This window comes from Cyprinodon variegatus, unplaced genomic scaffold (assembly GCF_000732505.1).
Source record: "Cyprinodon variegatus isolate N-32 unplaced genomic scaffold, C_variegatus-1.0 Scaffold1, whole genome shotgun sequence".
Taxonomy (NCBI): domain Eukaryota; kingdom Metazoa; phylum Chordata; class Actinopteri; order Cyprinodontiformes; family Cyprinodontidae; genus Cyprinodon; species Cyprinodon variegatus.
In genome coordinates this window covers 2,549,595-2,577,571 of record NW_015150454.1, presented here as the reverse complement: position 1 = coordinate 2,577,571, position 27,977 = coordinate 2,549,595, and the positions used below count along the sequence as shown (strand labels likewise).

At 38.7% G+C, this 27,977-nt stretch overlaps 1 protein-coding gene across 3 annotated transcripts; it reads right to left on the bottom strand.

The window, feature by feature from the left end:
* Positions 1 to 125: 125 nt before the first annotated feature.
* tp53bp2 (tumor protein p53 binding protein 2) lies at positions 126 to 27,490 on the bottom strand. 3 transcript variants are annotated; one of them, XM_015392192.1, is made up of 21 exons: positions 27,334 to 27,490; positions 26,865 to 27,027; positions 17,149 to 17,296; positions 16,321 to 16,434; positions 14,368 to 14,438; positions 13,980 to 14,081; positions 12,793 to 12,967; positions 12,494 to 12,675; positions 12,240 to 12,404; positions 12,052 to 12,084; positions 10,266 to 10,313; positions 8,107 to 8,290; positions 5,728 to 5,850; positions 5,497 to 5,618; positions 5,010 to 5,394; positions 3,631 to 4,442; positions 2,894 to 3,031; positions 1,803 to 1,936; positions 1,552 to 1,718; positions 1,225 to 1,424; positions 126 to 1,137 (listed from the first exon to the last, which is right to left on the bottom strand). In XM_015392192.1, exons 2-21 carry the CDS (start codon positions 26,889 to 26,891, stop codon positions 1,096 to 1,098), a joined length of 3,372 nt encoding a protein of 1,123 aa, XP_015247678.1. In that variant the 5' UTR covers positions 26,892 to 27,027; positions 27,334 to 27,490; the 3' UTR covers positions 126 to 1,095. The 3 variants fall into 3 exon arrangements, with proteins under 3 accessions (XP_015247678.1, XP_015247753.1, XP_015247830.1); XM_015392267.1 differs by lacking the exon at positions 12,052 to 12,084 and having other exon boundaries at positions 945 to 1,137; XM_015392344.1 differs by lacking the exons at positions 10,266 to 10,313; positions 12,052 to 12,084 and having other exon boundaries at positions 945 to 1,137.
* Positions 27,491 to 27,977: the final 487 nt, after the last annotated feature.

The following is a 27,977-nucleotide window of genomic DNA, read 5'->3' as shown; positions in this document are numbered from 1 at the left end:
AACTCCTGAGTTCTAAGATATTTAAATATTATGTATCCCAATAAAAAGTAGAGGATGCAAACACAAAATCATTAAAATGAAATTATAGAAAACACTTTTAGGTTGAACAATAACACCAGACAACCTTAGTACAAAGTATTTTATTGTAAATGTTTAAAATACTACAATACATTTGTGTTTAAAGTTCAGATGAAAAGACTAAGGAGAGCTGTAACAAAAATAAATACATCTGCACGAACAGATATGTGATTAGCTACCATGGATCTTAGTTTTTTTTATTTTTTTTTACTTTAATTAGGGACTGTTTGACTCACATTCTAACTTTATAGATGCTTTCTCTTTGTGACTGCAAGATGATCATGTCCTGCAATTTCATGATGTAATGGAATGGCTCGTTCATAAAAATATACATGTACTTAATCATTTTAAGTGTAAAAAAAAAAGACTGGATTTTCATAAGCAACTACATTTCCTATAGCTGGATGGTCATATGTGTGGAAAATACACAGAGATACAACATCTATGGCTACTCAACCATGTGCCAGTGCAGAGAAGCTGACTGGGCCACTAGGCATCATCAACCACAGCATAAACTACAAGGAAACAATCATAGCACTTCACTTGTTCCTCCTCAGGTCCTTTAACTTTCCAGGACAGCAAATATACGACCTGCTAAAGACTACTGTAGTAACAGCATGTATCAATACCATCGTCCCTGCTTTTCAACATCGTATAATGTCCAAGAAAATGTGTTTTAAACAAAACAACAGCATACAACTTTATTCGAATTTAAGACAAAAATTCTATGGTTGTCCTCGTTAATTAAATGTAAAAACAGTTCTGGAGAACAAATAATAAAACAGGAGGATAAAGGAGAAGAAATGTAGTGTCTTAAGTACATGAAAATTCCTGGAAAGAAAATTCCTCTGTTGCATTTAAACCAAAGTGCCAGAGTAGTTGATCCTTCATATAATGGGTCTATACTTGTATCTTCATTTTGCCTGGATCCTTTTGTCTTTTAAAGCCACGGTGTGTTCGGGTACACCTTATTTCACAGTTACTGCCAGTCTGGACAGGTGCAGAGATCCATGAGCTTTAAGCTAGGGTTCTTTGTCTTGGTTTGATTCTGGGATAGAGCTGTTTGAGAACAGAAGTGTGTCAATGATGCAGAGATGTACAGAAATCCTTCTGTTTGACAATTGGTTGCAGTGGATGCCAACTCACCCCTAGCAGGTTACGAGGAATGTAACCCTCAGCGTCGTTCAGACGGGCCCACCACCAGTCGATCTCCTCTTCATCCTCTCGGCGAACAATGGTCATGCAGTCTCCCTCACGGAAGGACAGCTCATCAGGATTTTCAGCTGCGTAGTCCCACAGAGCATAGACCACCCCCCTGTTCATTATTCCCATCTTCTCTTGAACGCCTGAAAATAACGAGGCATAAAGACAAAATATTAATTTAAAAAAATAGTCACATCATGGAGAATTTTTTTAAGCAAACAACAATTAAAAATGCAGGAAGAGCCATATTTTCAAACAGCTTTTACTGACCATAAAGGAACTGGGAGCACTGGGTATAACCCTCCTCCATCTCTTCACATTTATCTGCTGCAGTTTGCATGTCACTGTAGGTCATGGCAAAAACCGCCGCGCCCGACTCCACCAGAAACTTGCACACTTGGACATTGTTGCAGGATGCAGCGCAGTGAAGAGGTGTCCTGTTTGAGGGAATTAAAATAGGTTAATTTAAGCATGAATACCAACAACAAACAGCTCCAAATGTTCAGAGTCTGTGAACCCACCAGCCATCACTGTCAGCAGCGTTGACGTTGACACCAAACTGGACTAAAAACTTGACTATCTCTGTGTGTCCGGCACACACAGCGTTGTGCAAAGCTGTGATGCCCTCATCGTTGGGCTGACTGGGATCCTCCACCTAAATTAAGGGAACCATGCTTATTAAACTGTTTCCCTTAGAAACAGATAAAATGCAGAAATTCACTGGTTACTGAAAGTCGAACTATTTCATACTCTAAGCCTGGTTGGCGATAGGACATTACAAAACAAAAAATGTAACCTTTACAAAAAGCAACAAATACAAGATCTAACCGACCGCACTGACATCATCAGAGGAGTTCCTGAGGTCCCTGTCACACCTTGTCGATTTAGACAGCGTATGCCCGATGTTGAACTTTCTATGCATTTTGTTTTTCAATTTTGGGCATATACATGGCGTATTCATAATGAGTCCAGAACTTCTGTCCAATGACAGCCTAACTTATGCATAACGCATGGCAGCGTAATGCCAATGAAACAATGCACATGAAGTAATACACATGCATAATTTCATGGGCATTAAGAAGCATCAGTTAAAGCTGCTCCCCTAAGAGGCATCACTGCTCTCCCGTTAGGAGAAGAGAATCTCATGTGGCACATTTCCGCATTTTGAGGTGAGCGAAACATAAGATAGCAATAATATGAATCTCAAGCATATAAATTACACATGCATCGATTATTAATGGGGTTTTATCTATAGACACCTTTGCCTAGAAATTTTACTGTATTTGTAACTTGAGAATATCTTTGTTTTACTTGAACCTAAAAATGCATTCTAAGGTATATTTAATAAAAAAAAAAAAAAAGAAATGCAAGTTTGATTTATTTCAATGCAGATCATTATCAATTACGACTGGCATAAAAAAGATATTTGAATAATAGATGCTCATAAATTTGCTGCGAAATCAGAATAAATTATCTAAAAGTTAAAGAGATAAACAAAATTATATAGGACGTCTTAATATTTTACTCATTTAAGGTAACCAATATCATAACAGAGTAATAAGGAAAAAAACACTGCAGCAAGTGTTTTAAATATGGTGAAAAGAGTTCTTACTTCATAGATGATTCTCTGGACCAGGTCGAACTCTCCCTCTAAAGAGGAGTCCAGCAGCAGAGCCAGCGGGTTAAATTTCACCCTCATGCTGTGATCGATCCTTTCAGAACCAGACTTACGCAAATTAGTCCTCTTTCCCTAAATTAAAACATAAAACAGCATTTATCATCACTTCAAAGAATTTCAAAACGCCTTCAGCTTGTGCTGCTGAAGCATCAACTCTCAGTCTAGTTGTGGAGCAGAAACTGGTTTGTTATTCTAGCTCTGTGTGCAGGTTAATCTAGGTTCTAAGCAAAAGCTATTCACAGAAACGATTTTGTTGTTATGCAACCTCATTTAGAACAAAAGCCTTGTATGCAGGTTATGGAGAGGTGAGAAGAATTGAACCAGAGGAGGGGGGGAAATGGGTCATAACACTCAGTCCTTCCACATTTCCATCAAAATCTCTTAACTCTTTTCTCCAACAGCTTAGCAGCAAGAAAACACAAACTAGTGTTTATTTTCCAAACTACTTTATCCTCTTAGTTTGAGGAGATCAGGACCCATTTTCCTCAGGAACAATAGCTGTGCTTTTTAAGGATTTTTTTTTGTTACACAACATGATCAGTTTACTTCGGAAAAAACTTACTCATGACCTGAACTTTTAGAGAGTCAAAGGAATTTTAAAATAGATCAATGTAAACCCTTATGAAAAATGTGAAACTTCTGATAGTTTTAAAGCACCAATATGTTCGTACCGGAGGCAATGTGACCTGTCCAGTGACCTCAGGGGCTGTCATGTTGAAGGTGTCCTCTCCTAGGCTGTCCTGCTCTGCTCCGCTAGGGTATGGAGGTGGGGGGTAGGGGGGGAACTCTTCAACAAAGCTTTCAAGAGGCGGAGGAGGCAGGTTGGGCATTGCGTCATCCACACCAGCAGGGGGCGGAGGAGGGAAGAGAGCATCGTCAGGTCTGGGAGCTGGATGGGATGGAGGAGGAGGTGGAATGATGAGCTCACTGTCCGGAAAGGCTGATGGTGGTTGCGTCTGTTCAGTCGAGGTTGGAAGGGGAACGTTGGCCCCCGCTGGGTGGGATGGAAGCTCCCCTCTCTCCGTGTTCTGACCCGGCTCTGATGGGACAGGTTCTGCGGTACCTTGTGAGCTCTGAACATGAGGCCCACTAGATCCACCTGCCGCCTTTTCTGCTTCTCTGGCAAAAGCTGGAATTAAGGTCTTCTGATAGCGTAATTTGTCAATGTTGGGCCCTGCAGGACCCTCTGGTTCAGTGATGGAGCTGCGCTTCTTCAGGGGTCGGGGGGCATTATAAAGCTTCTTTCTAAGGGCTTCCAGGTCAGCGTCACTCTGATTTCTGTAGGGGTTGGAAATAAAGGGGAGCAGCTTGGTGGGGCTCAGAGGACGAGGGATGTTCTCAGTTTCTGGCTGGGGACCCTCAGAGACACTGGGACTGGATCGATTCACAACATTGTCCACCTCATTGTCTGGGGAACGGCGCTCCAGATATGGATTTTCCAGATGTTGGGAGCCTCCAGCTGGATTCACAGGTTTAGAATAAACTACAGACAAACACAAAAAAAAAACTCAGTTAGTATATCAAGACAGGCTGCATTGGTTTCCATTTAAACTCATCTCTGCTGAATTGTATTTGTTGCTAGAAAAACATTATGCTAACAGAAACCCCTAGTGATGGAAAAGCATGACTAAGAAGTCACATTATTAAAACCACTGATTTAGTGTTTACTGTTATCCAACTGACTAAACATGGCAAAAAAATCTAAGAATCCAAATTTCAAAATTTTACATGATCCAATATTGACTTAGAAATGCTTTTTGTCCATGTTTATTCTATGCAAGATGAGCTACAGTATGTAGCTTCCTTAGTTAAAATGCTCTGACCCTCTTAGAATGAACAACAGAACTGTGATTAGGTTTTACTTCATGAACCTCCAAATGCTCCAGTTAACCTGCTGTCTTGTCACCATTTTATTCCTCCATTTAACTTTCCATAAAAAAAGGCTTCAAAAGCACTCCTCGGGGTTCCCTTCAGGAACTTCAAAGATAACAGTTTTCATGTCATATTTAAAAGTAATAACCAGGAATATTCCTCCCCCTTGTAAACTTACTGCTGCGGGTTGGAACCCTGTTGATGGCTCCTGGGATCCCCGGCTGGAGCGGCTTCCCTGAACCAGCCTGCTGAGTGTACATGGTATAAATGGACTTGGTATCTCCAGTTTGGGGTTTGGTCAGGCTGGAGGATGGAAGCTCTGGAGTGAAAGGTCGGACCGTAGCTGCAGGTGGAGTGTCCTGCTTGGAAGGTAGAGGGAGTGTCTGGCTTTGAGAGGTGGGAAGAGGGCCCCTGCCCTGGGTGGTCTGGGTCTGCTGGCTGTGGGGCTTTGTCTTGGGGAAAGTGCCCGTGTTTAGTCCTTGTTTGCTGTAAGGAACGACATTGGGACCTTTTGGTTTGGTGGGAACAGGAGGGGGCACCTTGACTGCGGCTTTCGGGGCAGACTGGAAAGTTATGTAAGAAAAGGAGATCTTTTTAGACAAGAGGAAGAGTTTCGGCAGGTAAGTAACACTTTTTTTCTACCTAACAGGATGTTTTTCTCTTACCTGTGCATCCCTGACCAGATCTTCACTGCTCTGATTTTTGCGAAGGGAGGCGGCAGGAGGTTCTGTTGGCTCAAACATGGAGAAGGGGCGCACCTTCTTGTCTCTCTTCAGCTCTGATTCATCTGATCGTAGAGGGCAGAGAGTTGCTTAATAAGCCCTAATAGTGGTTTATTATTTTCCCTGGATACTAATGTATTACAATGATTTAGATTCTGTGTGCCGTTATTTCACCTTGCTCTATGTTAGAGTTGGTATGTGAGGTCATCCGTGGCAGTGTTGAAGCTGAGCCGAGTCCATTGGTCTTTGAATCCTGACCTGAGGAGCTCCAGTCAGCCAGCTTTCCAGGCTGGAGACCTGAGGGGTACACAAAGGAGGAGGAAGAGAAAGTTTTGTTCAAATGGTTCAATATTCCTTATAGGAAAGCTATATCATCAACACAAAGCACAAATAAGGATCCCTTATATAATGGCTGCTTTTGGATGACTGGCTAAGACCAAGGAGTACTGTGGTATGATGAGCGCTTGCTGTTAGTGAGATTAGCATCTCAACCATAGTAACAACGAGCATATTTCCATAAGACTCTCACCAAATGAGGCATATTTGTACATCGCTGCACATTGTGCAGGCATGAACAGGCCGGGTATGTCACAGTCCGTACTGACTGTCAGCTCAACTGAAGGTTATGAATTTGTTCCATCTGACCCATTTAGAGATGCAGAGGAAGAACGGTCCAGAAAACTCAGCAAGCTGGATTTAAACCCAGCAGAATACGAGTAAATGAGAAACCGAAATATCTGAAGCAGCTGAAATCTTCTGCCGCAATAAAGAACTACTTAGAAGCACACACGCACACAAACACGAGTGTGTACCTTTTCTTTTTGCCCGTAGCTCTTTCAGAGGGTTGAGCAAGAACATGGCTTCTGATGGAGATGCATTCGAAAGACAAAACAAGCAAAGTGGTCTTAAAGCTTTAAGTTTCCTTTGCTTTAGACATGATGTTTGCAGAGCCAAGGCACAGCCCTGCCTCAGGAGCCATGCAGCACGCAGCGCAACCTCCCAGAGTCAGCATCATGCTTTGCTCTACACTTCAGCAGAAGAAGAACTGGGAAGGACTGTTTTATTGAGAGCAGGTTCTTCCATCTCCCCGCCCACCCCTCCCTCCCTCCATTGCTCTCTCTCCTTTCCATGCTGCACATCAACCCACCACAAGTAATCGTATGCAACAGGACAGACTAGAGAAAAAAAAAAACTCTTTACTTTCACTGCCTTTTCCCTTTGGATTTAAATAAAACAATATAGGCTGAGCAGGACAGAGTGTGATGTTGCTGACATTTTGCTATCAACAGCTCTGATGTAAAAATATTCAGTACAAAGATGCACAGAGATGATTCATTATCCTCAGCCAAATTTATTAGAAAATAATAAAAAATGATTAGATTGAGCAGAAGAATGGTGAAATGTTGCAGTGGTCCAATGGTCTTCCCCTGGCTTTAAAACCTGAAAATATGACATCACAATTTATAATTGCCTCTGTCCTCAGATACTGAACTCTGGGATCAATTTACAACGGCATAAAAATATTAAGTTGAACTACTGTCTGATTCTTCATAGATTTCAAATCTTTGTTAGATTTGCCCAATGAGCTAGTAGTTTCTGCAAATCAACATTTAAAAAGAAAATAATTTCACAGAAAACTTAAAGCAAACTTCTCTATCGTTTCTTGCTAGACTCTGACCTTTAGTGATTACAATGACCTCATCTTTCTAGTTTTCCTACACTTTCTGTCGATTTAAAATTTCATTCCCTATGCCTGTGGACTTTCATTTATGACGTGAACTTCTTGCTTTCTTTATATTTCTATAAATAGTTATTTAAGTTTCCTCTCTCATCATTGTCACCAGGTGAGTAAGTTTAGGCTCAGTACTAAGTACCAAATTGATACAGTGCAAGCAGAGAATCAGAAGTACTTAGAAGTACTTAGATCTTTAAAATAATGACCCTTTTAATATTAACCAAGCCCCAACTCTAAGTTTTGATAAAATGTTTTTTAATGTTTGTTGTTTTCATTTACTGCATGTTGTTATTTTACACAAGGCAGGCTTTTTTCCAGTGTTGTGAAAAATGCTATTTAAAGACTAGAGATTGACTATGACGGTAGTTAGTTACTATGTGTTTCCTAAACCATTGCAACAAACCAGTAAGGTACAAAGACATAAAGAGTATCAGCAAAAACACAAAGATCTGTGGAATAAATCCTTCACTGCAAATCTTATCAGGCTTTAGTTTAGTTGAGCAGGGGAGGGGGGGGAATTGAGTTGTGAGGTCATTACGTTAGTTTCTTTTTTTTTTTTTGGGGGGGTGAGGGGGCAGGCTACCTTCTGAACTCAGACTGACATCACAGTCAGCAGGAGCAGCAGTCTCCGCTGCTCCTGCAGGAGTGCCGGAAGTTTGAGTGGGACACCAAAACAAAGAGAGGGCAAAATAGGTTTCTATACATGTCTGTAGTAAAAGTAAGTCAATAAATATCGAGCTGAGACAATTTTCAAAAGATCAAATATGTTTATGTCATAAATGGGACAAACATGGGCGTCTGCTGTCAGGGGGTCTCACCTGCACTGGCTTTACTTTGAGAGTCGCTGCCTGGTAGAGTCGCAGTGCCGTCTGGATAGGCTGGTTTTACCAGAAGATCGTGCCTTGCTGGGCCGCGGGGCATGGTGGACGACTGGATGTAAGGGCCGACTGCTGCCACACGAGACGGACCAGACTGTGGCCCGGTTTGGCTGTCGGAGGGCAGCTGTAGCAGAGAGCAGGAAGAAGGGGGCAAAATCAAGATGAGATTTCTTACAAACAGCTCAACAGAAAATCCAAAGAGCTTAAGACACAATGGAAGAAGCCGATCATTTCATACATGAAATGGTACCAGATGAGAAACTAGTGATTGAAATGGGTAAAGCATGCCATGCTAGGGTTATTATTTAGGACAAAACAAAGAAAAGAAAAACATTCTCTTTTCTGACTGATAGATAGTGCTGAAACATTTCAGTGGTCAAGTCGTGACAAAAAAAAATTGACCACAATGAGAAAAATCAATAGAAGCCAATTTAAAACCATCAATGGAGAAAAGAAAGAAAACACTGCTTTATTTTACACAGGGTATTGAAATCAAATATTTCCAAACCCTTAAGTTTCAAACTCTGAGGAACAAAGTAAAGACCATTACCAAAATCATCAGCCTAAAGAATAATTATGTTGCTAATGAGCCAATTAAACAACAGGCTCAGCAACCAATTTACCATTTTCCTCCATCAACAAATAATCCATCAATTGATTTTATTCATGTTGATGTAGAATTTAGCACCTTTCAAGTTGATGTTTCATTGCCTAAAGTAGTAAACTTCCAGTAGAAAGTAATTTACAACAGATATTGGGATTTTTTCTTGTGGAGAAAGGGCATTTTTTATTGTTCATCATTAAATAGTTAAATATATTATAAAGGATTTTATTTATCCCTTGAGTATAAATAAACTCCTTAACTTGAAAGTTAGTTTGGGTGAGTAACAGCTGAAAATTTTAGTTTGTGTTTTTCAGCTATTACAGTGCAGCATCCTTTGTTAATTGGTCGTTGGACTCCAACAAAACAAACATGTTCGCTGAAACTCAAATCATTCTCAGAAATGTTTTGCCTGCATCACCGTTCCCAGTTTACAAACATAATTTTCTTGTTGTTAAAACTAAATACTCTGTGTGATTTAAGAATTTCTGCTAGGTCACAGATAGATACTTATTCCCTTGATGTAATATTAACCCAAATCTAAAAGCCTGCTAACAAGGAATAGGCTGGTTTCTGGTGCCATGCCTGGTTAAAGTTTGAAAAAGTTACAGCTTCCTGTGGATTCAAATCATCTCAATGTGACCATTAAGTGTCAGAAAGAATATAATTTTCTGTTTCAAGCATAGAGTAAAGCAGCGCTACTTCCTCACCTGTTGCTGCCAACTGCTGCTCAGCTGGCTTAACGAAGACTTCTATCATTTTAAAAGAGGTGCCAACCAATTATCTGTTTTAGCACTGTTTTAAAACAGCAGGCTGCATTTTTGCAAGTTACTGGAAAAATCAACTTCTTTCAGGGTGTCTACCCCAGCAGATGGCACAACTAATTAACCAGATAATGTTCATTTATTATGCAGCAAAAGGGAACACTATGCTCCGCAATGATCAGATCAAAACCATCTCTACATATTTAGAGGTGTCTGTTTCATATTGTTGCTTAATGTCAGAAATAAAAATAAACGCCATGTCAGCAGAAGTAACGTTGATAAATCGGTTTGAATAAATATAGCTGGAATATATTGCCAACATTTATTCAAGGATACTGGGAAAAATCTCTTGGCTAATACGCACTGATCAATAAAAAAACTCAAAGAAAGGACCATGACACACCGACTTTAAAGTAATTTTGTGACACAATCTTGATCTGAAGTTTAAATACAGAATCAGTGAAGTTGGAAGTAAACAGTGGCAGAAAATCAAACTGATGACTTTACTGTTTATTACCAAACTAAATGACTTTAAATTCCAAACTTCTAACAAATCTCCTACAAATAACATTTATTTTGCATCACCAGCTATGTGACCTTTCTAGTAAAATTAACATGCTCTTAATGTCATGCTGTAAAGTCCAATGAAAGCTCCCGTGCACAGTCATGCTTCTTAGTTGTGATTGAAAAGCAGATAAACGTAGAATGTACATCTGCAATACTAATTTAGTTACCTGCCGGTGAGCGTCTTTTGAAGCCCTCTCTTTAACAGGATAGCCATTCTTGAGAAAACAAAAAGCACAAACATGCAAAAGCAGTTCAAAAGACCAAATAATCCTTCCTCAATATAATATTAACTCTGTGTTTCCTAGAAAAAAATAGAACAGTAGCTAAGAAGATCTGGGGAGGCTCTCCCTCTTCTGGCAGCCCTGAGTCTCCCTCTTGGGTCAACATGCTTTGAATTGGTGACGGCTGCCAGACGTTTGCAGTTTGGTTGGAGGGAAATGCGGCTTTGGTTGGTTTGTGTTTTTATGTTGGTTTGAAAGAGATCACTAATTATGATTCAAGGCAGGGTGTGGGTAAATCACCTTCTCCCCTGAGCCTATTCGGGTTTTCATCTCTAAAAACACACATTCACACACAAAACTGCAAAGGCTTCTATATACTGACCCTAATTTATTAGATAAGTCAAGAGGGCTTAAAAGAATAACTAATGCTTTAATAAAGACTAGGGATGTAAACATATAATTAAAATAAGATAAATTGTCCATTAATGGTTCATTAGATAAAAATGTTTTTCCTTTCCATTAATTGATAGGAATGTGCAAGTAAACATTTTTTTCTTTCCACAATTGGTACCTAATGCAGCTGTAAAAAATGTTTTCTTAAATATGATTTATTTATTTATCTCAGCATATTATAAACTGATATTGAGGCCCTTATGTTAACAGAAAGATCACCTTGTTACAAGGGAAAACTGAGCTTTGTAAAAACATGGCTGCTTATTATTAGTTAGTTGATCAATAAGATTATTCAGCTTGAAATGATTTCAGTAATCAATCATTTGCATCCCTAATGCAGACTGTGTGTTACTCATTTAAAAGCTTTTACAAAACCTCAGGAGGATATATGTGATACGCCTTATTCATACTCTAATTTATAGCCCACTTTAATGTGTTTGCTTTACCAACATAGCTAACTCAACACAAATTCACATCAGGTGGATTTCTGTTCATTTTATAATCTGATTGAAAGGAGAAGTTAATGTAACAACCAATAAAAGTTATATGTTCAGACTGATTGAAATCAAATAAAAAAAAACATTCAACAACTAAAAAGTAGAAAGGTGAAGAACAGAACAAAAAAAAAAGAAAAAAAAAAGCATTCATTCTTGGGTATTTTGTGAAGCAGAAGTTAAATTTTCAGTCCCTCATTCTGTGAAAATGAGTCGGTTAACTCCCATTTACAGTCCCATGGCAACGTGTGTACAAAACAACTCCTGGAACGGGGAAGCGTGGAGTGGAGGAGCAGGGGGAGAGAAGACAGAACACCCAGTACTTTAAATTTTACTGCCAATGATGCAACAACAAACTGAAGAAGTCACCTGGCCTAACTCAAACAAGCACTGTATGCTTTAGGCTTTACCAAAAAAGCATGACTTTTAAAAATCATACAATACATTAAAAATGGGGGTGTTCCTTTAAGAAATCAAGTGCTTTTTTTTGTTATGAGGAAAGCCAGAAAAGATAACATCTAAAGAGAAATTCCTGTCTGCCTTGATGAGATTGACTCATTTCAGCTCCCCTGTCGTCAGAACTTGTTTCTGCCAAAACAGGACTGTAGAGTGGGAGGGAGAGGAAGCAAGAGAGCAAAAAAAAGCTGCTCTGTCATGTGATCTTTGGAGGATCTTATTCTCAAATGTAGAGAAAAGAGAAAGATTAATCAAAAGGCATTGATCTCCTCAGATGAGGGAGATGATTAGTCTTCCCAAAAAAGGACAGTAAGTGAGAGTCGCCTTACATCAGCAGTGCTGATCTCTGAATACTTTTCCATCTGAATCGCAAGATAAAGAAAAAAAGAACAGCCTCACTTTAAGGCCACTAGGGGGAGTTATATCAGTAGCAACTCCTCTTAGCAGCCAATGTCCTTTTAGTTTAACATGATGAGTTAAATAAAGAGATGGGAAAAGTTTGTATGGCTAAACTTACAGGTAGGTTCTCCTTCTGCTGAAGGGCCGCCTTCTTCTTCCACAGCCTATCTCTGAGCTCACTGATCCGTTTGTCCATGGCAGCCACTTCCAGGTTTCGCTTATTTAGATTCTCCCTCTGTTGCTGCAGCTTTGAATTTTGATCTTGATTGAGCTTGTTTCTGAGCTGATCAGTTAGAAACAGACCAAACAGGTGTCAGTACATCATCTAGGCTTTTCTAATGTTTTTATCCTTGCTTGTTGTATTTCTTTCACCTGCAGCTCTTTGTAGAGGCGGTCCAATTCTGCCACTGAGCTTTGATTGTCATGCATGTTTTCTTTTTTGCCATTCTTAAGCGTTTCTAGCTGTCGGCTAAGCTCCTCCACCTTTGATGCAGCCATCACTAGTTCTCTCTGCTTCTGCTGGAAAAGGTTATTCATTTGCTCGATTTCTTCCACTGCAGAAATGAAAGTAAGGGGAAAGAAAAATACAAACATAAAAACAAGGACAGGAGAATCTAGGAGGGGCTGCTCTTTTTAAAATAAATAAAATAAATAAATGTAAGGGACCTCACCTAATTTGCCGTTGCTGATGCGTTTCTGCTCCACCTGGCCCTTGAGAGCTCTGACCTTCTTGAGTCGCACTTCCTGGTTCTCAATATTTTCTCTAAGGCGCTGAAGCTTCTCCTGCTCAGATGCCTGCTGCTGCTGACGCTGCTCCTGCTGCTTCAAGTAGCGCAGCCGCTGCTCCTGCACAGGGGAAAAAGAAGACAATAAAAAATGAAGAAAGTGACAAAAAAAAAAATCTTTATTTGTAGATCATCACATCAGCACGTCATCATAAGTAGGAATATCACACCATGAAATCATACTGAGTGTCACATGCATCTTTGTGTGTACTTGGGGATGGGATATAATGAAAAGTAAACATTGTTCTCTAACATCATCCTGGAAAACATTCCACAGTTCTGAGGTTAGGTGCAGACATACCACTTCTCAGCTGCTAAGGCACAAAAGAGGCTCTGCAGATGATAGTGAGGGGAGCCAAAAAGGGTCTAAAATAATTTTTGGACTTTAATTATTTTTTATACATCTATCTACAAAGGCTCTTTAACGTTCAGTTTAATAGCATTGATAAGATGGTGTTAAAATTGCCAACATTGTATTTATTTAACTTACAAAAATTCATTTTCAGCAATAAGATTGCAGGTGAAGTATTTTGCTGAATTCTCCCAAAAAGGTGAGCTATTCTGGAAGACTTCTGGTCATGTGAGCTGAAACTAATCTGTTTTTTGATGTGTGTGAAGTGTACGTGCCTGCTTGGAAGCCACATTCCTTGGCTTCCTGTACTGTCCTAAAGCATACTTAACGACATAGGTCACATACTGCCTCAGAGTCTGAGAAGATTTGGAATAGAAACATTTCAGAGAGAAGACTAAAAGACATTTAATTTATACCTCACCTTTTTAATAATCTAACAAATAGATTTAAACAGAGAGGGAAATGAGTCCTTAAGAAGAGAAGAGAAACGTATACAAATACCAGGAGGAAGTCGTCTAGATTTCTCAGATAATGGAAACTAATCCTGCAGCAATTAACAATTCAGGACACACTGTCACAACCAACAAATACGTTCTTAGCATTACCAACTTTATAATAGCACTAGCTTTTTAAGGCCCTCCCCTAAACATTTTTGGCTTTTACTTTAATCTTGACCATTTAATTCATCTCTCCTGAAACTTCTCTGTACAGCTTTATGTACCTTGGAAGCCAGCAGCTGTTGTTGAGCTTCAATCTGTTGTTGCTGCCTGGCAGCCATCTCCTGTAGCTCAGCTAGTGTCATATCCATCCGGGGAGTTGCCACCTGTAAAAGAAGAAAAAAAAAACAAAAAAAAAACTTTATAAATATTTGATGTGTTTTGACACATTTGGGTTGGAAAATAAGGGAGAACATTTGTTGCACAAAAGTTACATAAAATATGAGTCAGGCTCTAATCTGCAAACGCCACTCTGAATGAAGCCATTAATAGAGGTTTTTAATCTTTCTGAAATAAAAAATGGGTTTGTCTTTGATTAAACTTTGGTTTTATGCACCTTAAATAGTCTTGAATAAAACAACTTGATTTGCCAAAACAAAGTAAATACCTTACCCCATTCTCCATCCTCCTTTCTGGAGGGGCCCTCACCCCATTTCTCTTTGAATCCATGCCTCTTGTTCCTCCTGTGTGACAGACATAAAGAAATAAAGACTAAGCATCACAATCTGCTGCAGAGTTTCATCAAAATCCCCTTTTTTTTCCTTTTTTTTTTTACATTAAGTCAAATCAAAGGACAGTGAGGGATTTTAAAGCAATGGCATTTACAGGCATCTTTGAAAAACGATTGGAACTCCCTCTTGGCTTTTTGCCTGTTGGTGTCTAAAACAAACAAATGCAACCACAAAAACATGGAGGTTTCTCTAACACAGCAGCACAAAAGGACGTGCTTCAGGTAACACAGACTCTCAAAGCTGCTCCTCTGGACGACTGGTGGGATAAGTACACTTTGTGACTCGCAATAATCTTAGGATTTAAACTAATACATAAGCTTCTGAGTCTGAGACCAAAACTGTGTCTGGTCTTTTTATATATTGGAATTTTAGTTGAGAGATGGCATCTGAAAGAGATATACCCATTTCAATGCCCAGGAACTTGCTGACTTCATTATTTTCTGTTGCTCTTTACAAAAGCACTCAAAAGCAAGCTAAATATAAAATAAGTTAAGTTCTTATCTAAGCAAAAGGCACGACTGAAATCGGAAATCTCTATTATATTGCCCTGGATTACTTTTTTGGTCATGAACATTAATAAACACTTGCACAAAAAGCTAATCCAGGGCTTTGTTGGCAGGGCAGAGAAAAGCTTAGCTAACAGTGTGGGAAAAAAGACCAGCTGAAGATAACAAGAAGGGAAAACAACCACCTAATCCCATGGCTAGACTCAAGCTGTGAGGGGTAAAAGGGCTTATTTACGCAACCAGGAGTTGAGAAGATGGTGGACGACCAGTAAGAGACAATATTATTATCCTAAGAAAAAAGGATGAGGTGAAGATGTTACTGGGATTCTCTGCCTTCCAACAATAAGGCTGCTCAAGGGTTTCATTTTTGATTATATGGAAGGGATTTCTTTATCTTGGTTAACTTTATTAGAGGAGATGTCATAATACCAGGATTTTAGGGGAAAAAGCTCACATGCTAACAGCTAGTGAGATTCCCCATTTTTGCTGATTTTAGGAATTGAAAATTGTTCCTCTTGTGATTAACCTGCTCTAAGTTCACCAAGAGATAAGACTTTGGAATGCTGGTGGACTATTATTTTGCCATTCCAGCTCAAATTGCATACTACTGTCCGTTTCAATATGAAGTAGTTGGTTGGAAACAGACAACACCTGGATGAGCAGAAATTACCTTTAGATTTCTTCAGTTTTCTACAAATTCACAATATGTCATTCACAGGAACTCAACCCTATACAGAGCATTATATAGTGACTGATTATGCAATGTTAGATGAGTGTCCGAAGATCTAGTGTATGAAATAGCGGACTTGAAATTTCCCACAGTGGGTTATACCAGAATGATTTGTGAGAACTCTCCTCGCAAAGCATCATGGGATTTGTTGTGGCGGCAATAAAGAACAAAGAACGCCAGCACCATGCAGGGAGGCGGACTTACCAGACCAACGGGGAGTGAAAAGTAGTGATCATCTGTCTAAACGGTCGGTTAACTGAGTTCACTATGAAGTCCACTATCTACTCCCTGCTCTATATAGTGATTGAGAGGTTAGGGCAGAAGTTCGGACACATCCTTATTCTTTTTAAATTAAATTGTTCTGGGACAATCTTTATTTAGAAATGCCTGGCAAAAAGACCCGTAAATAAGTAGGTAATTGTCTAACTGAAGACTTAAGGAATCTCTGGCATTTCAAATCACAGAGTCAAACATGTTTTCTCTGAAGACAGCACTTGGTCAACTGGGTTTTTCTTTGTAGAAGAAGTGAGCAGTAACACCTTATGTTTCATTGTCTGCTTCAGCTGTTCGAGGCTGGCTTTCACAAACTGAAACGTACCAGATTCTCTGCCGGGGGCTCGGTTGTGCCGCAGAAAGAATCGCACCTCTCCTCTGTGCGGTCCCCATCTTTGGAGCACATCAAACATCCTCTCACCATCGCCTACAGGTCTCTCTGTAGACAAAGGATATTAATTTAACACAGTTTCTAAAAATGTGAAGTTAAAAAGAAAAAAAATACTGTTGAGGTTAAACCTGACAAGGGCAAAGTTGTTCAAAAGTGCATGTGGTGTTTGCTTAGAGAAACACCAAGAGGCATCCTAATGAAGTTTCTTAGTACAAAGTCGATGACGCACACAAAAACAAAGTGCTGTGTGTGTTCTTTTTGTTTGACACCACAGGGCTCAACGATCCTTGTGACATTTTCATCCGCAGACCTAAGCTCCTTTTATTACATAAAGGGACCGAAACATCCCAGTAAGGTAACCAGTTATAATGGTAGCACAACCAAATAATTTAACATGTAAAAATCCCATCATCATTATTAGGGTTTCTTCTAAATCTTAAGGTGTTACGGGTGCTCTGAAGTGTTTCGTGGAAAACGGTAGCAAAATAAAGACGTCGTTCCTTCTGGAGATTTCTTGTGAAGGCACTCGAGGACAATAATTGGCACTTGTCTCCCTCTTCCAGGAGCCTCACCATGGAAACGGATTGAAAATCTTGCTATTTGAGCCCTGGATTTTGAATACTTATTACATGGGGGAATAAAATGAGGCAGGGAGGAAATTATAAACCACTTCTGCAGTTCTTGTTTAAGAAAAGAAAGAGACATTTAGGTGCTTAATGGTAGTTGGGGAATGGCTCTTCCTATCTGCTGCAAGGCACTCACCAGATCCACGCCACATCTCTGATAAGTGACAATCCGTCTCCCCGGGCTCCTTGCACAGCTCCACCACATCACGGCACAGAGTCTCCGGGGTAACGGGAACCTCAGTAAAATGTTGGTCATTGTTACTGAGGTATACGGTCAAGAACATCTGTACATAGAAAGAGGAGGAAGAGAGAACAAGTAAGCAAGACTTACCAGGTAAAAAAAATAAATAAAACAATGGGTGGAACAGGAATATTTCATGAAGGATCCGGGTTAAGGTGGGATGGATGATGGCAAAGTAAATAACATAGTTCTTTGAAACCAGTGGGTGATTTCCCTATGGGTCAGCATCTGATGCCGTGTCTACATAAAATATCTTCTTCCTCAACAGAGGAATGACTTTTCTATACTGTGTTTATCTTTATCAGCAGAGGGGGAAAAAAAAAAACAGAGTTCCATTTAACTTCACTCCAGCTAGAACCACAGACAGCAATCCCTCTAACAACAAAAAGAAACCAAATATATCCAGCTGATTCCGGAGGACTGAGGTTTTTGTTTCAGGTTGTAAACTGTAAAATACACATTTCAAAGTAAGCTGCGAAGTATAAGCCTTTTTCTACTGGTATGGTGCTGAAATACAACAAAATAAAAAAAATAAATAAAAAAGACCTATTTTATCATTAATATAGTTTATATCAAGTGTTAATATAAATCTTAGACAAACATGAAAACAGCAAGCCACGTCATTAAATCCTCAAAAAAAAAAAAAATCCCTTTAAGCCTGTGCCGGAAATATCATCACGCAAACATATTTCCACAATGCAAAGAGTTTAGATGCCATTCGAATAAAAGCTGTGTTGTAACAAAGCTGCCAGAGGCTGTGACATAAACTGGATCCACTGAACCTTTTTTGCCTCAGCCTCAGGGTTTAGTATGCAGACATACCATTGTACCAGTCTCAATAATAGCACCAGATGAGTGACTTGTTTCTGGGAGCTGCTTAGCTCAGTCATGTTTGTTAGAACAAGCTTAGTTGACATATATATTAAATAAAAAAAGCTTTGATAAGTCTGCCGAGCTGATTGAACAGGAAAAAGGTTGCAGTACTTTTGTCGGCTGCTGGCCCCACTCTGAATTTAGATAGGTGCTGGTCCTTTGCTAGGTTTTTCAATGAATAAATGTGTTATGGCTCACTTAACGGTTTGGCTGAGTGTGTAAATGTGCACACTCTATCTAGCTGATGCAATCAATCTGACTTCATAGCTCTTCATTTAAGTTTAATTGCTAAAACATCAAAAATAAATCAGCCTTAAATTAGACAGATAAAATGATATAAACAAATTTCGTCATCTATCCATGTTCCACAGATTCAGGATAGATTCCTTTTTCTAAACACAACATTTTATGAAATGACGTCTACATTTTAGAATCAGCTGTGTCACAAACACAAAGGGTTTGAGGAGAAAATATGCCAAGCTGCGATTGCTACGATTTAGAAACAGAAGCACTTTAGCTGCTCCTTTACGCTGAGACAGGTGCAGCTCTTAGATGATAAGACATGAGGGATGCAGAAATTTGTTTTGAAGGACAAGTTCTGACTCAGAATTGATGCCTTTTCCCCCCCGATAAGGTTTCCATAACAACTGTTTTTATAGTGATAGCAGAAAGTAAGGTGGGTAGTTTGCTGATGCATGGAGCCTGACATGACTGGATTGCTTAACAGAGATCTCAGTGAAAGACTCCCATTGACAGAGTTGGTGAGTCATCGATGTCAGCACAGGGAGCATCATCCTTTCCAGCAATGTACCATACAGAACAGTTCCCAGATCTGAACCTTTTATTCCTTTTCAATGAAAGATAATAAAGCTCAACTAGACGGAAAATCACTTAACGTACAAAATTGTCAGTGGTTGGCATAGAAGTAAGTCATCCATTCATTTTCTTCCGCTTTATCGGGGGCTGGGTGGAGGAGGCAGCAGTCTAAGCAGAGTAGAAGTAAGATGTAGTAGTAAGAAGTAAGCCAAACTGGACCAAATGTTTTGCCACCAAGCTTTAAATTTCCAGAAAAGCATTTTAAGGATCAGCACCAACTAGTTCACAACATTCTGGAGATATTGGACAAGTGAACTGGCCGTGTAAACATTTGGAGACATGACAAATACTGAGAAGGTGGATGAATCAATTGGAGGGAGGTCCTTGAGTTGTTACAATAAAAAATACTTTTCAGCAAAAAAGATTAATGATCCAGGGGCTAACAGTGACATTAGGGGTTTCTCCAGGATGTATTACACTCAGCTGCCATTACTGGCAACACTACAGATTGTCAAAAACCAATTGACAAAAAAGAAAAACTGCATAAAATGTGTGCCTTCATAGTAGAAATATATCACCTTGTTATATATGATGAAGGGAAAATTGTTGGTTGGACCCCTGTTTTGACAGAGCTGGACAAATCGAGTCCATTAAATATTTATAGACAACACCAAGCAGAATTAAACAGCTCAATAACAGCCTGATGGTCCCTCCACAGGACGAAATAAAAGCAGCTCTGCAGAGAAATAGAAACAATGTCTTTGTGTGCTTTTAAAAGAAACTGGGCAAAACTAACGCAGACTGAATTAAAACATCTGGCAGAGATTTGCAATCTTCGCCTTGTTTCTATTAGTTATGAAGCAAATGAAAGCATCAAAAGCTGTATTACACTTCCTTCCTGCCTGGGAGATTGCCCAAGAATGCACAAGGTACATACCGCCTATGTCAGGCTCTTTTAAAGCGATAGACTGCTAACTCTATTACAGCATCAGCAAAGTCAAAGTCATTTCCCAGCATATGGCAATACTGTGACAGAAAAGATTTATATAATAAAAATGAGTGCCAATCTAAAGAAAGTAGTCTTCCCTCCAGCTATCTGAAACTGAAGCAGCTATAAGGCAAGGTCACAGGGGATATATCAGAGGGATTATGATAATCTGCCATATAAAAATACAGCGTTTTAATGGTTTGCTGGCTCTCAGACACAATGTTAGGCTTATTTTCATAAGCACGCACACCAGCAATAGTCACTACTTCTTATCTAAAACAATACGGCTTGTTATTTTCCTTATCTGAATCATTCTTCAGTACCCGGGCTAAAGGGAAAGCTGTAATAACGTGGGCAGAACAAAACCCCACAGTCTTGAAGGTCAGTTTTAGGACCTTTCTCTACAGGAGACAGAAAGGACTGTGTGTATTTCAGAGAGATGAAAGGCTGCAACATCAAAACCCAGAGACAAAAAGGTGCTGTAATAAGAATAGATCTAAGGGGGGGAAAGGCTGCAGCTGGCAGTGCTTAAGCTCCCTGCTGGAAGGAGCTCAAAGGCTAAGAAGACTGGAAATCAAACATACATCATCATAAATGTTATGAGTAACTGTATCAAGATGGCAATTTGTTGGCAGGGATTCTATCAAATATAAAGCTACATAGACTGAAATATCTAAATGTCTCAACAATAACATTGATAAAGATAATATTGGCCAGTGCCCAAGAGATTTTTGAGTTCTTGTTGACATCAGGATGTTAAGCAAATATCAAAAACATGTATAGAAAAGAAAAAGTCATTGAGAAAGACTAATCTGTTGGGTTGTTAGACAAAAAAAAATTCAAACAATCATAATATATATATATATATATATATATATAAATATTTTTTATTAACAACTAGGACAAGGAAGATTACATTGGAATCGAATTTTGAACACAGTTACTTTATTAGGATGTTGCAATAAAGGGCCAGAAAGAGTTTCTAAGTGAAAATATAATTATTAATCTAGCTGATTTTTCAGAGACATTCCCTTCTTGTCCAGGAGGTACGGCTGGATTACAGCCACTTTCCGTGGAGCTTGGGTGAAACTGCACTCTGAAGCTCAGACAGGAGCAGCAGGCGTTGCTGTAGTCGCCACTGCTCGTCTTCACCCTACATCACAGTCACATCCAGTTACTGATGGTTGTCTTAATGCAAAAATAAACTAAATTTCTGAATAATCTGAAGTCGAGCCTTTGTTTTCTGTTCCAAAGCACAAGATATCTATATTAACAGCAATTGCACACATCAACAAAAAAATAAATGCACCGGGTGATTGAAGTACAGTATCTATACTCTACTGTCCAGCATTCATTGCTGCTCAGCAGGCTGAAGGAAAGCTACTACATTTTATCTTCTTTGGCAAGATAAACCCTTTTGGTCAGAAAAACAAAAAACAGTTAATCAAGTGTCAATCTACTAAGTTAGAAGCCACACATTGTGTAATATATTCATGGATTTGCTGACATATGTTATAAGCATATTATTAATCATCTATGATGAAAGTCTCAAGCTTTATGTTGCATTAGAAATTCCTTTTTATAATTACATAGGAGTGGGTCGTGTTTGCATAGAGGCAAATACAAACGTGACACAACATCATTAACGGTAATAACTGTTGATATCTTGTCAGATACAGTTGATCCATGGTAATGTTACCACTACTTTAAAGATCATTTATTACATCAAGACTACTGACTACTACTGGTTCTACACAAGATGTTATCTAATGCTATATAGTAAATAAACTAATTTAAAGGGACAAGAGGCATTTTTACAGCACAGATAGTTCTAGTTATAATTTAACCAATCTAATGATTCTTCTCTGTAATGACTTCTGCACTCTTTTTACTTTAATTATTTCAATTAGTTGGAAACCCACTGAATCAGCTAAATTTTGCTGATGAAGTCACGTCTGAATTCAATTCAATGTATTTTTAAAGCAGCAACCGCAGCTTCGGTGCGTGTGTGTCCATGCACCACTGTTCCAAGAGTTGAAACAATTCCAGCAAAGCAGTCCTTCAGAAAGGTGAGGCAACAGAAACCCCCTTAATGGTTTTCTGCATTATTCCCCTTCATCGCATTCATCCACTCACCGGAACGTTGGGCTGCTCAAAGAAATGAGACAATGAGTGGGAAAAGGTCAGGAGAGAAAAACTAACAAGATAAAGGCATTACATTTGCATCTTTTAGCTGCAGCATTAAGAAAAGATTTTGTTTTTAACCAAAACTAAAAAATGTCACTTCAGTCAGAACAATCGCCATGCCTCTGCACTGCAGCACTCAGACCATCACTTAATGATCGGCACTTGCACAATATCCTCCAAGCCTGCTCTACGTGATGAGACGGTTCCCATTAAGAGCCAGTCTGGGAGATGAAGTGGAATCTAAGCAGAGGAGAATTGTTGCTTTTTTTTTTTTGCAGCTGCCCTGTCTGCTAATCTTAATGACTGAAAAAAACCACCAAGGACAGAGAAGGTATTAAAGAAAAAAGAAAAAAAAAAACAATACACAAACATTCTTTAATACAAATATAAATGTATACAACAAAACCTTCAGCAAGTAGAAATAAAAACAGACAAATGGTAAATTACTGCACTCTGTGTAATACAATGAAAAAAGGACGAACTGGGGAAAATGTGTGACGGACTTAGCTATTCAGTGAAAACTTACTGAATCGTGTCATTGTAGTGTGTAATCTTTAACATGCAAATCCAAGATAAGTAAAGTCCACAAACTGCTGAATAAAGTATGCAATGGCCTTTCCCAGCTCAGGAACTCAGATGTATTTTTCTTTTCTTAGGATTCTTAGGATTTTAAAGAATGAAACTAACAAAATCTGCAATATGACAAACCTTACAAGTAGTAAACTTACAAAAAACACATTTATACCCAATTTTAAGACTACTGACCAGTATAGGTGGGGAGCTGATGGAATTAGCGGCCGTTTTTCTAACAGGAAATTAAAATCTTGAATATCAGTTAACATGATATTTTTACGATTAAAACTAAGATATTCTACATACGCCTTAAAAATATGTTAAATCTTGGTTATATTCATAAGCTTTTAAGAGCTCTCCTTCTGATTCATGCCCTGGATGATTTCAAAATTATTTTAAGGAAATACCTTGGCAACATTTTCTAGAATCCGTTTTAAAACTTGTTCTTTTTATAGCCTCATTAACTGAAGTTGCATCCCATTTCATAGCCATAAGCAGATATTTCCACATGGCTGACGGCTTCTTACTAAAATAAATACATTCCATTATTTAGTTCTAAACATCCGTCTGACTTTGCTCTCCAAAAAGTGTTCAGTAAACACATTTCTCATCAGTGAGGCAGTGATCCAATACGTTGAGAATTCAGCTTGTGAAGTGTTTTCCCCAATACATCCAGTTAATAGTTTGCAGACAAGGCTAACAAGGGAGTCATGATCTAGCTTCATAAACAAATTGTTTCCCTTGAACTCCATGGTACTGTATTACCTAATGTTAAATCAGCATGTGGGTTTGCATTCAGGCACCATACACCTCTGTCATATCTCACTGAGTTAACCCAGGAATGCAACAGAAACCCTCCTCAGTTTTTTATTGAAAAAAAAAAAAAATCCTGAATTATGACCGTCCTTCCCCACCATCTACCACAGCATATAGATTTTGCACCATGTTACTGAGACGTGCAAAAAAATGTGTGATGGAATAAAGATAAACAAAATATGTACACAAACATATCAACTATCAACCTTGAAAATCTTTTCACATAGCAGCCTTTGTCATGGGAGAGAAATAAGAAACCAACAGGATATTTTGCTGTAACGCTAGAAACGCAAGCTAACTGTTTCCCATAGAAACGACAGCCCTGAATCAGGGACAGCGGGACAAAGCCGTTTAAGCAGCGATAACCGTAACTCAGGTGTAAATGAGTTATACAATATAATGGTCAATAAAGGTTGAGTGTCCCTTATCAGAGAGGCGCCACAGCACAGGATTACAATGGGGTCTCCACAACATGGTGTTAAAGAGCCCCTGATTCATTGTGCTCCAGAAGACAGTGACCCCTTATTTACAACTATGACACCAATTATTCCCCCCGAACCCAGAGTCCAGCCTGGGTCACTGCTTGGTGCTACAATTCAAAAGACAATACCTTACTCCAGAAAGACTGAATACATGCCAGTTTTCTTTCTTTTTGTTTACAAATGGGAAGTCTTATCTCATCAAAACGTATGTACATCCATCACCACACAAACAGCGGGTGGGTTATTAGCCTTAAGTATTTTATTAAAATGTTGAGCGCCTGCCAATAACAAGCGGAGGTCATAAACCAGACAGGTGTTATCCAGTTCAACTCGGTTGCCAAGAAGAACAACACTTTCATCGAGATAAGGACTTACGTAAGATGCATCATTAGTTTATACCATCAACATTTTTTAAAGGTCCTTCTGCACTGTATGCCCTGTTACTAACCCAAATGCTCATTGGGTTAGTAATAGGCAGAAAATGATAAAGAAACTAAAATTAAATAAAGCGTACTGTAAACTGCAATTTTCCAATATCATTTTAACATGAAACAGCAAAAGCATAAGGTATTTACTCTGTGGTGACCTATTAAACAAGCAGGCAGGCAATGAAAGGCTGTGTTTTGATAAATAAATCTTAACAACATTAACTGACCAAACCTTTAGACGCTGCATTGTGATCAGTGACTGCTGTTCGGTTAATAATTGGATATATTCAGCTGATCCTGGAATTAGAAGCTGTGTAATTTATTTCAATCTGATGGTGGGATCGCCTGCAAGTTCGTCAATGTATATTCTTCGATAGGATTGGACTCCATTAGCTTTAAGAGTCCCCTAAAGTTACAAATATAGAGTTTCTATACAACTAACAAAATGTAAGCTTTGTTTTTTCAATTCAATTCAGTTTATTTATATAGCACCAATTCACAACATATGCCATCTCAAGGAACATTACAATTAAACCAGATCAAACAGTTAAACTGATTCAAAGTTTTCTATCTAAAGAAAACCACTTTCATCGACTCATTGACTCGAGGGCAATCCCTCACACTAAGCATGCTTTTTTGCCATTTATAACCACAGTTAAGTAAAGGAAAACAAAGTATCTACCGGTAAAACTGCAGCTGCTGTATTTGATAAATCAATTATATAATAGTTAAAACTATTTTTGCACAAAAGATATACTGATTTGACACTCAAGTCACCATCAAAACTCTGGAAATGGAAATTCTTAATTTAAAGCTTAAGTATAATGTTGACACAGAGTTTATTTTGCTATTTATTAGCACACAATATCAATTATTTTATCACTTTGGCTTGTTTAAATCTGGGGTCTTCAATGTTTTCCAGGACAAGGACCCCCAAACTGATGGCAAGATAGACCGGGGACCCCCTAGCGAAATTGTGTTATTTCAAACTAGTCCAATAGTCACTCTATTACATATAGAGTAATGTAACGAAAGTAATTTCACCCTGGGATTATTAAAGTACTTCTGATTCTGGTTCATCGATATGATGGGACAGGTGTTGTGAATGAAACTGTGCCCAGCTTGAAAGAGCTCCTGTGTGTCGCTGAATGTGTGCATTGAAGACTGAAAGACATCTTCTGCGTCCATTTATCTGTTTACTACAGTGTGTTGAATTCATGTTAATGTGGATTTAAAGACATTTCAGTTAGTGGAAAAAAATTGCAAGGGGGGAATAAAAAAAAAAAAAAGTCAAATTAACCAAAACTTTCGTGACCCCCATGCAGTACCTCCATGGACCCCCTGGGGGTTGCGGACCCCCTGTTGAAGTCCTACAGTTTAAATTACAATTGTACCATTTCCCTGCGCATGATAGGTTATACCCAGAAGCGGAGCTAGATGGGCATAACCCTTAGCCAATCATTGGCCACCCCTACCATTTATTTCCATCTAATTCAGATGGTGACAAATCATTTTAATTTTTCATATATAAACAATTACTTGACAACAAAAACACTGTGAGTAATTATGCACATCAATATACTAACATTAAATATGATAAGTAGATAATTAATGGTCGTTTCAGAAATAGATTTTGTGTCTTATGGGGTAAATGATGCGTCTCTGCAAGTCATGTAGGAGTCTTCAGTGAAATCATAGATAGATAACCATTTTAATTAAAAAAAAATATTAAATGATCAATTTATGTAGACATTAGTATTTGTAAATATCAATTTTATGCAGAATGTTTATTGATACGAGTAGGTAAGTAAAGACATATTTGACTATATTCCTCTATTTGTTAGCAACGGCTGTTTGTCTATATTTAGAAAATATGAATGTTTAGCTCGTTAATTTTCCTGTTGGAACAGTGTAGATTGACCCGGAGATTCTGGTGCCTATCAACTTTTGGCCACTCCTCGGTGTACGTTTTCTTGCTACGCCTCTGGTTATACCCCAGGCTGCAGCAAAAGCCCTGGACCACTGATGATGAAGATGATGATAGTGATGACACCGCAGGAGTCCAAAGCTAAGCTTAGCCTTTGCCAACAACACTTGGCAGGTGCCCCCTGGGCGGTGCATGCTCTCAGAAGAATTGGTATCCAAATACTGACTATGCAAATTCAGAAAAGCTTCTGTGGTTAAGCTGGTTAGTTGTTCAGTTTCCAAGTATGCGCCATCAGAAAATAAATAAAGGTTTGGGCATTATGCATCCAAGAAAGCAGATTTGTCCTTCAGCACACTCACAAGCCGTAAGTACACTTAAAGCTTACAGAGGGGTAAGGGGATCAGGTTACCACGTGAATTTAAATATCCTGACGCAAAATAGATCAAATGTCGATCATGTTGCAGGAAATTAAACACAATAAGGTAAAGAACAGCGTTAAAACTTGTGTAAATCAATCTTACCGGCATCATTTTAGCTTCGTACCGCATTTAGCTAACCAGTCCAACATGAATCCCCACAGGCAGTTTCGACGAAAGCGTTCAGACTGGAGATCTGTGTAATCCCGAAGCCTGAACCTGACAACAGGCACGGCTACTTTCTCTAGCTCCAAGCTCCTGTCCTCCGCTGGAGAAAAAAAAACCAAAACCAAAAAAACAGGGAGCTTGTTATTTTCTGTATTTATGTATTCTTGCAACATATTAAAAAACGAAGCAGAGAAATGTTCGTCGTGGACCTGTTGCTACAGATAACACGGCGGCCTTCAGGACTAAAGTTTCCGTTGCTGAGCGAGCATCGCTTCACAACTTTGAAACAATGTATAATGGTCATAAAACAGGAAAAAAAACAAAAAGCTATCAAATATATCGAACATAGCACGACTGGAAACGTAATAAAATATCAGAGTTAACTAATATTGGATGTTTTACTTACTGGAAAGATGCGAATGTAAGAATCCCGAAACCCCGCTGCTTGCTTTCTTGCTCAACTGCTTGCAGCCGATCCCAAAGTGACGTAAACACCGGAACTTCGTTCCTCTTTGGAATTTAGGCCCCGCCCCCTGTGTGGTCTGGATAAGCAGACACCACCCATTGTTTATGTGGGACAGAGGAGCTCATACATCTACTTATAAGCATCGATGGACCCTGATCAATGTATAATTTCACACAAAGGCAAAGCTCAAAACTGTACATAATTATTAACCTTCAAAAGATATTTTCTTCAAAAGATAAAAAAAGATATCTTTCAGTACAACTTGGAAATGTTATCGTTATTAAGCTGAATGTAACAGCGAATGAAAACTATATAGTTAATGTAATCATCATATTAACAAAGTATTAGCTGCACAAAATGTTTTGGCAAAAAATATACTGTCATATTCTATTTTTAGAATATTAATTCTTACACACCATTGTGTCAGCTTGTGTTTTCAGAGATGTATGTCTTTTCACAACTGTCAAAGAAGCTCATTCATCTTTTACTACAGGGTGGGACGACTTAAATAGAAAATGGCAAGATATTTTTTTTTCTTTTAAAATTACTGCTCTAAAATGAAAAAAAAAAATCAAGTAGTTGGA

Excerpts from the sequence above, each read along its gene's own strand:
- tp53bp2 (XM_015392192.1), bottom strand. The coding sequence starts at position 26,891 with ATGCGGTACGAAGCTAAAATGATGCCG. Across the intron at positions 1,719-1,802 it reads GCTGCTGACAGTGATGGCTG|GACACCTCTTCACTGCGCTG; the intron begins GTGGGTTCACAG and ends TCCCTCAAACAG. Across the intron at positions 1,138-1,224 it reads TTCCTCGTAACCTGCTAGGG|CTCTATCCCAGAATCAAACC; the intron begins GTGAGTTGGCAT and ends GTTCTCAAACAG.